Source organism: Myotis lucifugus, unplaced genomic scaffold (genome assembly GCF_000147115.1).
Source record: "Myotis lucifugus unplaced genomic scaffold, Myoluc2.0 scaffold_530, whole genome shotgun sequence".
NCBI classification, from domain to species: domain Eukaryota; kingdom Metazoa; phylum Chordata; class Mammalia; order Chiroptera; family Vespertilionidae; genus Myotis; species Myotis lucifugus.
The window spans coordinates 66,128-79,786 of NW_005871578.1; the positions used below are offsets into that span (position 1 = coordinate 66,128).

The 13,659-nt window shown below is 36.9% G+C and overlaps 1 protein-coding gene across 15 annotated transcripts in view; it reads left to right on the forward strand.

Moving 5' to 3' along the window:
- TMX3 (thioredoxin related transmembrane protein 3) overlaps window positions 1-13,659 on the forward strand; it is a 53,160-nt gene that overhangs the window by 2,543 nt on the left and 36,958 nt on the right. For 11 of the 15 annotated variants that reach the window (XR_002826552.1, XR_002826551.1, XR_002826553.1 and 8 more), the window contains exons 3-6: window positions 2,318-2,357; window positions 3,847-3,970; window positions 11,628-11,673; window positions 13,029-13,109. Coding sequence is in view for 10 of the 15 variants with exons in the window: in XM_006103996.3 (XP_006104058.1) it covers window positions 2,318-2,357; window positions 3,847-3,970; window positions 11,628-11,673; window positions 13,029-13,109 (291 nt within the window). In the remaining 5 variants the exon portion in view is untranslated. Of the gene's footprint in view, window positions 1-2,317; window positions 2,362-3,846; window positions 3,971-11,627; window positions 11,674-13,028; window positions 13,110-13,659 lie in introns of those variants that run through there. The other 4 variants (XM_014446357.2, XM_023745280.1, XM_023745282.1 and 1 more) reach the window with 4 other exon arrangements.

Consider the following 13,659-nt stretch of genomic DNA (forward strand, 5'->3'; position numbering starts at 1 on the left):
GTTGTACAGCATCTTGATGGCAACAAAAAAAGTATTTTGGACAGCATTTCGTCGAAGAGCATCGATGAAGCAACAGGAGAGCCTAGGCTGGGCTGCTTTGGCTCACTGGGAAGTTAGAGAAAAAGGAGCCTTGGGGACAGGTGCAGGGGTAGAGCCTGGGACAAGCTGCTGCTGCTCATTGCTCCCCTGGTTGCAGGTCTCATAGGGTCCCTTAGAGGTTGGGGGATACATGCCTGTGGAGGAATGGCAAGGGGTTGCTCTTTGCCGAGAGAGTGCGCACTGGGTCCTTTGCCTTGAGCATATTTCTCTCTCTTGCAGGTGGAAATAGAGGTTTCAGGGGAGAGTCTTAATAGAATATTCATCAGTTTTCCAGGTGTGCTCTTTAAGCATGGTGTTCTCTACCAATTGGTTAGTGCCAGGGCAGGGGGTCATTAGTCAATATAGTTAGTCCTGAGGCAGCCAAGGCACCACTTGTCTGGTTTTGCTGCTTTTCTGGGCCTGAAGCTGAAATACAACTGAGGCCTAGATGTTATCTTTAGAGAGAAAAGCGCCAGGGGTGGTCTAAACAGCCTGACCAGCGATATGAAAGATAAGGGTCCAAACTGCATGACCAGTGATATTCTAGGGGAGGATACGTTGCCCCGGGGGCAGGGTTCTTGTTTTCTCAGGTTTGCCCCTTGGTAGGCATCTGGAGCTCTCTGCCCTAGTGAGTTTCTGTACCTGGCCCATCGTCCTTGCTCTGGGGGTCTGACAGTAACTGTAGACCTCCTCCTTTAGAATGGCCTGACAGCCATGACTTTAGCCATGAGTTTACCTGGGGAGGAGGAAGGGAAGATGAACAGGCATAGGCACCCCAAACCCTCACCTTCTTTAGATGGATGTTCTGTTGACTGAACATGAGGGGTGCACCATCATGAGGGGTGCAGTGTGTGCTACCTGCTTTGAATTCCCTGACCCACTGATGCCAGGGTTTGACAAGAAGGACAGGTTTTTCGTGCTAGTTTAGTGTCTTCTCACACCAGCCCAATCCAAGATGGTGTCTGAATTTCTGTCCTCTGGTGGACCCAGCAGGCAATCAGTTGCACCCCTGCAGTTCATTTCCATGTTTAGCTGACAAGCCTGGTATGCTCCTCGATTCCGTTTTCCTTTGTCAGCATAGAGGCCCGTGAAAATACAGCAGTGCTTATTTGCTAGGGCTGGAGTGAGGAATGGGAGGTGGGAGAGCAGTGGTCAGATCATCTTATAGTCCTAGCCATTAGGAGTAGCCTTACAAGTTCAAAGTACTCCACCATGCTTGGTGAAGGTTGAATGGTGTCCACACCCAATTCTATTCCAGTAAGTTAACCCGAAGGAGCCATCATTGACCCAGGCCCAGGGCCGGTCCAGGAGGACTCTGCTCTGGTTCCCCATTGGACTAGAGGAGGCTCCTTGGATGTTATTCCTGAGAGGTGGAGGGGCACTCGGGAGACCTTTTCATGGAGTTGTAAGACTCCGGCTGGGCTCCTGTGCCTTTGCCACTACACCATAGAGTCCAGGGTCTCCCTCATTAGCAGCATGATTGGAATTTCTGCTCATGAGCCTACTACTGCACTTGGCTGCCAAGGCCCAGCAACAGGCCAATAACTGCTTCTCAAAGGGGTGTATCTCAGTCAACTTGGGGAGGATATAGATCCGTGGAATCCAGGAGAAGAGAGCCCTGGTGGTCTGCTGGAGGACTGCCAGGGTGTCCTGCTAGTTGGGGCCCAACTCAAAGGCAGTGGCCTTTCTGATAACCTGGTAGATGGGTGCCATCCAGATCCCCACATGGGTTATATGACAGCACCAGTAGCTCATTGGGCCCATCAATTCCTAGACCTCTTTTCTATTTAGGGGTTGGAAAGGGCAAGAAGGAGAGCAGCTATTCTCACAAAACCACGTTGTTTGCTCAGTGTAAAACCACTTAGTCATCATTATCAGAAGCTGAAATTCAAGTTCCCAGATGCCAACTAAGGGCAACCCAAGGCAGGCAAGCTTTCCAAGGATAGCAGCCTCAGGCCTGCTGCATTAACTAACTCCAGGTGTGAATGGAGCAGAAGGCATAGGTGCTGAGCATGTGTCTGTGTTTCTACCAGCTGCCACTTCATTACTTCAGTTCTCTACTTTTATTATGATGTTTAATGGATAAGATTTAGAGATCATTGAGTAAAATTTGCACATAAAAATTTATTGAAAGAATTTGTTGCATGCCCCTATATTTATCAACTGATTATCCCCACCTGTTATTCAGTGGTAAAGTAGAAACATACAAAAACTTGTTTCCTTGTTTTTTGTTTTGTAGGTTTAAGGACAATCGAAAAGATGACATTTGGCTTGTAGATGTGAGTATGTAAAAATTTTGTACTGATTAACCACCCCTACAATTTTAAACATTATTTTCTACTAGAGGCCCAGTGCACAGATTCATGCACCAGTGGGTTCCCTCGGCCTGGCCTCCACCCTCACAATCCGGGACCCCTCGAGGGGATGTCAGAGAGCTGGTTTCAGCCTGATCCCTGCAGGCCAGGCTGAGGGTCCTCTAGTATGCATATAAGATCGTTAATCTCTTCCTGCCCTCCCTCACTCCTCTTTTCTCTGAGATTCATCAGTCTGTTCTATGTTTCCATGCCTGTGGTTTCCACTCCTGTGTTGAGCGTCTGCCCTCTGGTGGTCAGTGCACATCATAGCTACTGGCCAGTTGGCCAGTCACTTAGGCTTTTATATATATAGATTCTCTTTCACCCAAATATATACAGTTAGTACTGAGATACATTACTCAATTTGTTTTCTTAAGTAGTACTGTTTGGGTTTTTATATTAAAATGAACCTCAGAGCCTTAAGGTTCCTGGGAAGAAACTTGACTTTGATGAAGTTCTGGTGAGGTTGGCTTGTGGATTGTGTCTGAGGGAGATTATTGTATGATTTTTATTTCAGAATTCACTCTCGGTTTGTCATGTTACCCAAGAGACTGTGTATATTAATCACTTGGCAGTCAAAATCATCTTTCATCTTAATAGTAACAAAGTCAAATTTTTCTCATTTTCAAGTGTGGATTATATTCACACTTTATGGTGTTTGGAGTTCATTTTCACCTGCCTCAGTAAAAGAGGAGAGTGGCAGCGGAAGAGACAGACTCACGGTAGCAGAGCTGTGGGCTCAAGGTTCACTGTGTATTTCTCCCTCTCTCTCATGCCTGTGTTTGAACATTGCCAAAGTATAGTGTTCACAAATAGATAAGTCCTATTTCATGAAAGTACAGCAAGCATTTTGTTATACCATTTAACCTAACACCAGTTACCACCTCAGCCTGCTGGTGATTCTGAAGAAGGAAGAACTGTGGTTTTAGTTTTACCTGCCTTATTTGTCCCTCTGCCAAACCAGTCATCTTAATGGTTTCTCCCATTTTATCAATGGTTACTCTTAAACTAGTAAAGGCACCTGCTGTGTTGGAATTTTTGTAGTAGAAATAGATTCAAATTTATCATTAACACCTAAGGGGTGTGCACATGATGTGTGTTGTATTTGATGGTCTCATTTTATACATAACATGGACACATCACTTGGAAACAAAGATGCTTTTATTGTAAATCATGTATCTATTTAAAATACATATCAGTAATCATTTAAAGTTACCTTAAAATAGTGTCAGTATTGAGGGGTATGCTTTATGTCTATGTTTTATGTTAACCAATTGAAAGTAATATTTAGTCTTTGTTTTGTCTAAAACAGATTATTATCAGATCATTTTGTCAAAGAGATTCTTTAAAATGAAGGCTGATATCCACAGTAGCACAGTATTTTAGTGATTGTTTTTGTTTGTTTTTTAACAAGTTTTATGCACCATGGTGTGGTCATTGTAAAAAACTGGAGCCGATTTGGAATGAAGTTGGTCTTGAAATGAAAAGCATTGGTTCGCCAGTTAAAGTTGGAAAGATGGATGCTACTTCCTATTCTAGTAAGCATTTACTCAGTTTACTTTTTAACTGTTAGCCTAATGAAACTGTATAAATTGCAAAGCTGTATTCAAGGTAAGAAGAAATACATGTTTTTTTGCCCATGTGAAATTAAAGTTATCTTAAAATAAGACTATGCTTTTTGAGTTAAATGAATTAACCATTGGATGTGTAATATGAAATATCTTAACCTAAAGCCTATTGGAGATGTGTAAGCTATTGTTTCTATTTTGAGCCCACTTGAGATAATTTGTGACTTGCTGCAACTATAGAAATTTGAGCCCTGACCTATTGATATTGCTGTGTGAATTAAGAATGAGAGTTTGTTGTTTGAGTAGTGTGAGACGGCATGGCTGAGGAGTAAATGGGAATATGAAGGACGAGTTGAGTTAGGATAAATGCAAGTGAGGGTCAGGAAAGTATTCACTTTAGAGAGAGTACTAGAGCAAATGAGTTTACTGAGTGCGTACCACAGAATAGACTGTTGTTGGCAGACTACGGCCCATGGCCAAAATCTGGCCACTACAGTATCTGGTTTTGTAAATGGAGCTCTACTGGAACACAGCACACTGGTTTGTATACTATTATCCGTGGTTGTCTTCATGTTCCATTGGCACAGTGAGTGGTTGTAACAGAGACTGTATCCCCCACAGAGCCCAAACATTTATTTTATGGCCCTATACAGAAAACGTTTACCAGTGCCTGTCTTAAAGGATTTGGGAAAAGACAAAATTAAGTTTAGAAAAGTATGAGACATCATAGAAATTTGGAAAGAGGATGGCTTCAGAGAACAGATTCTGGCTCTGCTGTGTATATGCTTTATTTAGATATGCTCTTGCTGTACAGCACCAGGCAAGTGCCTTAGCACCCCTAACTTCGGTTTCCACACAGGTAAATTTTTATTGTAAGGCCTCTTAATGATTATTTTGAGATTTCAATAATGTAGCACATATAAAGTCCCTTGTTCTATTTAGTAAATGTAGGTTCCTTTTTCCTTTAATTAGTGAAGAAAGAGGAAGTATGTAATGAGTAATTCATTTTAGAAAATCAGGGTTATACTCTGGATACAATTTTGGAACAAGAAAGACCTATGTTTTCATCCCAACTCTTCCATGTCCTGCTTTTTTGGCTTTGGGGAAGTACTTAATCTCTTCATTTCAGTTTTCTTGTCTGTAAATGGAAGAGTAATAATCCTCTAGGTTATGATTGTACTGATATTTCATATTCAAACCCCTTACCACAATAACTACTACATACAAGGTGCTAAGAGGTAATCCCAGATTTTAAGGGGCCCTCATGTGGGACAAAGTGTTTACGTTTTATTGCTTGTCAATTAAGAGGCAATGCACATTTTTGAGACGGCCAATGGCTTTCTACATGTAGTAAGGAAAGAAGAGTAGAGACAGGAAAATCATCTAAGTGGACTTGTGTGCATCTTGGTGTAGAATGCTGGGAGCCTTGACTTGGGTGGTTGGCAGTAGAGTAAAGAGGAAACAGTAATTTTTAGAGACATTTTCAAAGGTGAAAATACAGATGTGATAGATTAGCTCTGTGGTAGAAAGAAAAACAGTTAAAAGTAATAGTATAGGATTCTTAGCATAGTTACTGAACTGGTTATGTGGAAAATAATACTAAATTGAAATTTGTATGCATTTTCCTGTTAGCAGCTATTTTGAATTTGTGGTATTTTGCTTTATGTTTTGGAATAGGGCATTAGAGTACATGTACGATGTTTGAGCTGGAATTACTGAGTCACACGAATGAATTGTTGAAACTTTGAGAGAAGAGATCAGTGGTAGAAGTTACTGTAGAGACAGACTAATATGCTTGAATTGGTATTTCTTGAAATAAGCTTTTAAAAAAGTTTAAGAAGTTACTCCTTTCAACTGTTGCTCATGAAAGTAAATTATTGTTTCTACACTTTTATGTTGATTAGACATGCATGTAAAGATATATTCTTCATATGGTCATTCATTCATGGTCACTCAGTCAATATTTGGTTTGTCAAGCCTGTAGTGGTCTGTAGAAATTAAACAAGAACCAAAACAAATCCTTCTTGTCCTGGAAATACAGTTAAATGGAGGGAGAGAGATGAACAAACTAACAAGTGCAATAACGTCATAAACATGCCACATTCTGTGATCCTTTGAATCATTCAGTGAAGTAATAAAATAATGTGTAAAGGAATATGGGAGTATAAAGATAATGAGAAAAATAGTACCTATAAATCAGTAAACATCTTAATGGAGAACTACTCATGTGATGCTGCAGTGATAACAGTTTACATTATGTCAGAAATTCATATCTAATTCATTAGCTTATTATTCAGTGTTTATTAAGTGCTCTGTGTGCACTATTAAGTGGCATGAGAATTGGAGGAAAATGGTGAATACTTTTTCCTGAGTAGCTTAGAGAAGAAAGTATTTTAATTGCTGGGACTAAAAACAATTTTCTTTTAGGTCTTAAGACTTCATATGTAGTTTGTAGCTTTTTAAATACTTTATGATGGACTTTTTTTTCATTTCATTTTCATAAACCATTAATAGGTTTAAATTTGCCTCTGATCTTACGATAGTTAGGTCTTATTTGTTCACTTAGCATTGTATAATATGTTATGCTGAATTAAGAGGAGGAAAAATCTCGCCAGAGGTTACATTGTGTGAAACGTAGACATTTAATACATTATCTGAAGCAAACCTCTAGCTTTAAGAAAAGGGACCAGGAACTGGTGTGTGCTGAGGACTGCCCTCTGCCAGGCACTGTGGTAGATGCTTCATTCATTTTCTGTCCTTTACTCCTTGGATATTGAATAATAAACCTCCACTCCTCTCCCAACCAGCATACAACCTGTGAGGCTTGCTTGTAGATTCTGTGACTGCTTGACTCATACAAACAGCTTATTGAAAAGTCATTCTTTTGTTCCAGTGCTGTAGAGTAAGCATCCATTCAACAGGTATTTAATGAGCGCTTACCATATTTCAGGATATGACAGACATGTTCTAGGCATTGGTGATACATGAGTGAGCAAAGCAGACAAAAGTCTCTACTCATGGACCTTACATTCTTAGTGGGAGAGACAAACAGTGACCAGTAAACTTAAGTATATTGAATGGGACTATTTAGTGTTTGATGTCAATGATGGATGCATTTTTCATTTTATTATAGAATCATGGAGATGTTTTATGTGCTATGAAGAAAGAGAAATTTATCTTCTTAGTATCTAAAAAAAGTTGATAAATATTCAATAACTATTATCTAGAGATTACAAATAGATCTTTTGCATATAATTCTTAAAGTTTCCTTAAATACTTCAGGGCAACTCCAGTGCAGGTAGTTTCATAGAGCTTAGAATCAGAGGTAAACAAATTGAATTTGTTTTCCCAAGCTAGCTGCCAATATGATTCCATGTCTAACTCTAGGATACTAACAGATTGGCTGTTTCATGGGTAGCTCTTCCATCCCCCTAGGTGGCTATCAGGCAGTCACGGAGCCAGTGTTTCTCAGTGTGTAGTCTGCATACTACCTGCATTAGGGTTACTTGGGTTGCTCATATAAACTCAGATTCCAAAGTTTACACCAGCTCTCCCGACTGAAAATCTCTGAGATTGGGTCATGAGAATCTATTTTTACATGGACTTCAGGTGATTGTGCTGCATGCTTAAGCTGGAGAATCACAAAGTTAAGTATTTTGATGGATAGTTATTTATAGAACCTTGATTTGAGTGGGATAGGATTATTCAGTGGTCAACTGTAGAATACCTCATAGAGTATTTGTGAGGGTAGCTTATTTCTCAGTCATGCACATACTTGCAGTGAGTGGAAGCAAATGCCATCACACTCAGTCCAGCAAATCTCGGTATAGAATTCTTGAACTAGAGAAATTTGAACTATCATGATTTATTCTGCCCTGTGGTTTTGTACCAACAATTTTTTGATGCATGGTGTCAACTAGTACTGTAACCAAATAACATTAAAAATTTGTGTAATGTCCAATGCGAATTCATATATGTATTTTAGCTTCTCTCTGTACATATCCCTTCAACAGTGAGTGCTAAAAGTATGTCTTGTTTGGAATTTTAAAAAGTTATAATGTTAGCTGCAATGATGTATTGATTTTTATTATGAAACCACTGAAATTCTGTTTATTCCTCAACCTAAGTTGAGGAATTGTGACAGTTGTATGATAAAGTTCATATTTTACCTCTCTCTGATTTATAAACTTGCAATGACATTTGGCCAATAACATTTGTATTCTGATTCCTTGTTCACAGATTATATTTGCACTAGTGATATTTGGGGCCAACTAATTCTTTGTTTGGAGGGAGAAGGAGTTCCTATTCATTGTAGGATGTCTAGAAGTAGCACTGTCCCCTTACTCCCAAGTTGTGGCCACCAAATAAGTCTCCAGACATTGCCCAGTGGCTCCTAGAGGTCAACCCTCCCCCCAATTGAGAACCATTGCTATATTTTATTCCCTTTCATGTCAGACACATAGTAACACTAAATGTTAAGAAAAACAGCATTTTTGAGTTGAAAAGGACTTTAAATTAAGTTCAGCTCTTTACTGCTCCTCCCTCCCACTACAGATGAAGTCATGGAAGGTAATTAGCAGTGAAATGACTTTGAGTGATTTCAGTCACTGAATTTAGAGGTAAAATTAGACCCAGAATCCAAGATCACCATGAATCCACTGCCAAGCTTGTCTGTCCCTTCAAGTTTTCATTTCAAAGAGAAAATAAAAAAATAGCGGTTTCCCATTTCCCCTCAATTATGATTATTTAAAATGATAAGTTATTCATGTTACAAATGGATTCTTCAAATTGTAAAGGAATTAATCTTAGATTTCTATACAAACTATTCTCTAATAATGAAACCAACAAAAAATGTAAATTAAAGCCAGTTATAAGTTTTCTACACATGCTAATGCTTATTAATATCATCTGTACATAGAATTATCAGCAGATAATTACTTAAAAGTAAAGTCAGGATCAAGAATAGAAAGGAAATGGACCTAGCATTTGAGGATCTCTGTGTGCCAGATTCTCTATTAGATTCTTGTTTACTTGTGTTCTCATGGTAAAGTCGCACCCGTAACCCTACAAGATGCGTGGTATCTTCAGATGGGGAAGCAATCAGAGAACTTAACACATTGCGGACCAGTAGTTTTCTTGCTAGTTTTACCCAGTGGCCAGATAAGTTTCTATTGAACGCGTACAAAAAAGGTTTCACATAAATGTTAAAGGCACGCTTTAAAATTAAATACCCATTGCATTTTGAAGTTATTTATTACATGTTCTTACAGGCTAATACCTTTTTAAAGTATGATACTTTGTAAAACACTGTGTAATATGAAGTGAGAATTCTCATGATTGTCCGCAATTTGTTAATAAATTATTCAGAGCTGCGCAGATGATAAATGAAGTTGGAATGCTAACTTGGGTCATTATATGTCTATAACTCATGCTTTGCTTGTGTGCTTTTATAAATTATACAACCATTTTCCTCAAGGGAAACCTAAGTTTGAAGTTTTAGGAATCACTGTCAATTGAAATTCTATCAGAAATAAAGATATGATCAAGGAGCAAAGGGACTGCAGAGTGGGTGGTATTATAAATCTCCAGCTTATAGCTGGGAAACACTGAGGTCAGGGAAATGAAGTGATGGGGTTAAATTTCTCTGAAGCCTATTGTGAGAAACAACACCAAGTTACAGAATACCACCACTATATTTTCTCATTTGATTGCATATTTCATTTTTTCAATTTGATTTATATATGAATAAATTTTACACTACATTGTATAAGGAGTTGCTAGTGGGATGTGTCCTCTCAATCAATTATGTTAGTCTTTACCTTTGGCAGTTTTTAATGAGCTCTGGGTGAAGGTGATGAGGGCTTGTATTTATCTGCCTTAATTTGGAATGAGAAGTATTAAGAACAATACTTTACTCACATAATGTCTCCCAAATCATTTCTTTTTAAAATTTATTTTATATATTGATTTGTAGAGGAAGGGAGAGAGAAACATTGATTTGCTATTTCACTTTTTTATGCATTTATTGGTTGATTCTTGTATGTGCCCTGCCTGAATATTGAAGCCACAACCTTGGCATATTGGGACAACGCCCTAACCAACTGAGCAACCCAGCCAGGGCCTCTCCAAATCATTTCTTTGTTTTTACTTGGAAGAAGGCAATCTCTATAACAAGTCTTCAATTAGAATATACTTGACAGAAGTAAGTCCTGAATTAGAGATGGCCCAGATAAATTATATAATTGGTCTAAGTTCATATGACAGTTCAGAAGCAGGACCTGCATCTTCAAAACCTGAATCCTTATTTTTGTTACCTCTTCAGTTGCGTTGCCTCTAATAAAACCCACTTTCTGGTTCCCCCCTCCCCATGTTTAAGAGAGAAGCTTTAGGGTTGACAGAGATTTTGGATGTTATTTTGCCACAAATTTGCTTTGTCGTTATTCTTGTATATTGGTAGGAGTGATTTGAAGCCAAAGGTTAATAATTACTAAAATGATGACAGGTAAACCAGAAGCCACGTGGAGACATAGTTTCCTTACACCAGCTGTGATAATAAAATATTGTGGGAATAAAAAAAACTAACAAATGGAGAGATCAGTAAATGCAGTGTACTTGTATAGTCCTGCAAATATATTGTATATAGTCTGTTAACTGAGAATTGTTACTTTTTCTTTACTGTTGTAGTTGCCTTGAATCTGTGAAGGATTAGTATTAATTTACTATCATGATTTCTATAATTCTTAAAGCCTTGAGTCTCTATTCTTTGCTTGTACTTGTTACTATTTCTTCTTTCCTTTAAAAAGATGCTACTGTACCAAATGTATCTCATTTGAACTTGAGGATCTATCTATATATATAAAAGCCTAATATGCAAAGTGTCCCCTTGGGAGTTTGACTGGGAGTTCGATCGCTAACTATGATGTGCGCTGACCACCAGAGGGTGGTGCAGAATGAAGGAAGGCCCCAGCCGGCAGCCACTAGGGACCCTGCCCATGCACGAATTTTGTGCACTGGGCTTCTAATTTCAGAATAATCTTTGTTGTCTCTTGGAATTATTCTAGGTTATTACAAAAGCAGAAACTTCTAAAACCTTTTGGATAAAGTTGATTTTTAGATCATATACTGACTATAGAAATTAAATAATTTTGCAGATATGACTGTTTTTAAAGGTAAAATGCAATGCAGTTCTTTTAAGACTCAGAAAACATTAAAGGAAGAGATGGGCCCTCCCACCCACCCACCCTTTTTTTAAAGAAATATTTGTGCTGGAAAGGAAGTCAAATGAGAAGTGAGACTTTATTTATATGTGTTTGTTTATATATTTTAAAACAAAGACTATCTTTTAAAATAAGTACTTTAGAGTCAAAATTTTAACTATTCTTTTGGCACTTATTTCTTATTTTGTCATAGGATTTTGTGTAGGGTGTAGGTTAGATTGTTAAGTAATTGTTTTGTATGAGAACGTCATGTTTTTCTTTTTGTGAGTTTATATTCTCTTTAGAGGTAAAACAGCATATCTATATAAGTTTGTATAAACATATATGTTTTTTAAGTAAAAAGGCTCATTTATGACCTAGTTTCTCATTTTTAAAAAAAATTTAGAATTTTTATTCTTTTTCTTATCAAGGCATTGCTTCAGAGTTTGGAGTTCGAGGTTATCCAACAATTAAGCTGTAAGTTGAGTGTTGTATGTTTATATGTGTATTTTTATTAGTTCACTCTACTTACATTTTATTAGATTAAGTCCTAGTACTTTCCATGGAGGAGTGAAGTTTTGGGTTCAGTAGTTCTTTCCAGGGGCAGGATGTGATCAAAGGAGAGGGACTGCATCTTTATGCTTGTTTTTGTATTTAAGTGAATGTGCTGTTTACTAAAGGCTGATACATTAAACAAGATTTGACTGTGACAGGCCAGTTGTCTATTATATTTTATGAAGGACAAGGTAACAAATCCTAGTTACAGAAGGTCTTTTACCCTTGAGCAGCTCCAGAGTGTATTCTGCTTTGTCATGTGATTCCTGTCTCCTAACAGATTTTACTTTTGTAATTATGAAGGATATTTCATTAGAGTGAAAGAAATAAAGAGGATCAAATTTATAGATGTTAATTGTAATCTGTAGTTGTTGATCAAATATAACATATAGTATATATGTTGGAAGAAATGGGGTAAAAATTCTAAAGGGTTTATTTTATAATTATCGTTTTACTGAATTTTCTCAGGCATTTCATCCACTCCTTATTTTGATAATATGGGGAGTTAATTGTTTTAAAATTTATTTTTATAATGAAGTAAGTTTTTTTTTCACTATTTTAAAAATTCAAATTTCAAAATTTGAGTAATTTTATTTTTTTATTCTTGGGTTTTGTGTTGACCTCCCACTTTCCCCCACTTTTTAAATGTTTGCTAAACCTCTTTTACTTTCTTGTGTTAAGTAAATTATCCTTTCCATTCTTTAATTATAGATATTCTGTTGTGCTATCACAATTTTTTTTTAATTCTTAGTTGGACATGTAATTCATTGGCAGGCTTTTAGAAATTACCTAATTTTCAATAAGAGATGTTTTTATGCATTGCTTTACTCTATAATCTTGGAGCACCTTTCAAGTTACTATGATATTGTAGGGCTTAAAATTTGTTTAATCACTACCAAAGTCCTATTAATTCCCTGGCCGTTTACTTGCCTTTAAAAAGAGAAAACAGTGAGAATTATAATGTTTTGACCAGTGCTTGACCATGAATGTGTAGATTATTCATTATTTAGAAGACATAGATGCAGTGCAACTATCAAATACACAGTAAATTATTTTCATGTAATTTTAACAAAATACAGCCTTTTTCTTTATATTTGGAGTTGCTGGTCCCCTGAAGCCAGTTGTCTACTATATTTTATGTGGTTATGCTATTTCTTCTCCATATTCCATTTACTATTTTATATTCTGTAATTTTATATAATAATATTGATTGATTAGCATTAAATATTAAAATAGTTGAAATAATCCAAGCTTTTGTCTTTTGTTTTCTTTTTAAGATTAAAAGGGGACTTGGCATATAATTATAGAGGACCACGAACTAAAGATGATATTATTGAGTTTGCTCACAGAGTATCTGGGTAAGTTTTTACTAGAAAAGGCCTTTAATATATGGTATCAATATTTGAAAATTAAATTATTTTTATAGGTCATTATTGAAGGACTTAACCTGAATAAAATTTGTCTACTTATTTATGAGAGAAGGTAAGGTTACATAGACTATGCAAAGAGATTCTTTAAAAAAAGACAAGGGGGAGAGCTGTGATACTTATTAATCTCACATTTAAATTTATTTACAGTATTGAAGACTTTTTCTCCCAATTTTTAATTGATTTTCAAAATTTGATTACTTCTAATAACTTGGTGAATCTTAATTTTTATTTTATTATACTTTTGCTTTTCTACTACCTGGCTTACATCATTTTATTTTTATTGTTACCTGGTTTTAAAGTTTCACAAGAAACCTCACAATATTATTGTTCTGAATAGACTTGGGCTTTTAATCCCTAGGCTGTGATGATGGACAGTGCTTTGTAGATACAGCTGAAATACTTTCCCTGATCTATCACACACTACTTTATGCCAACTCTAAGGTATTACTACACATTTTGCCTAGAATGTGACATAATT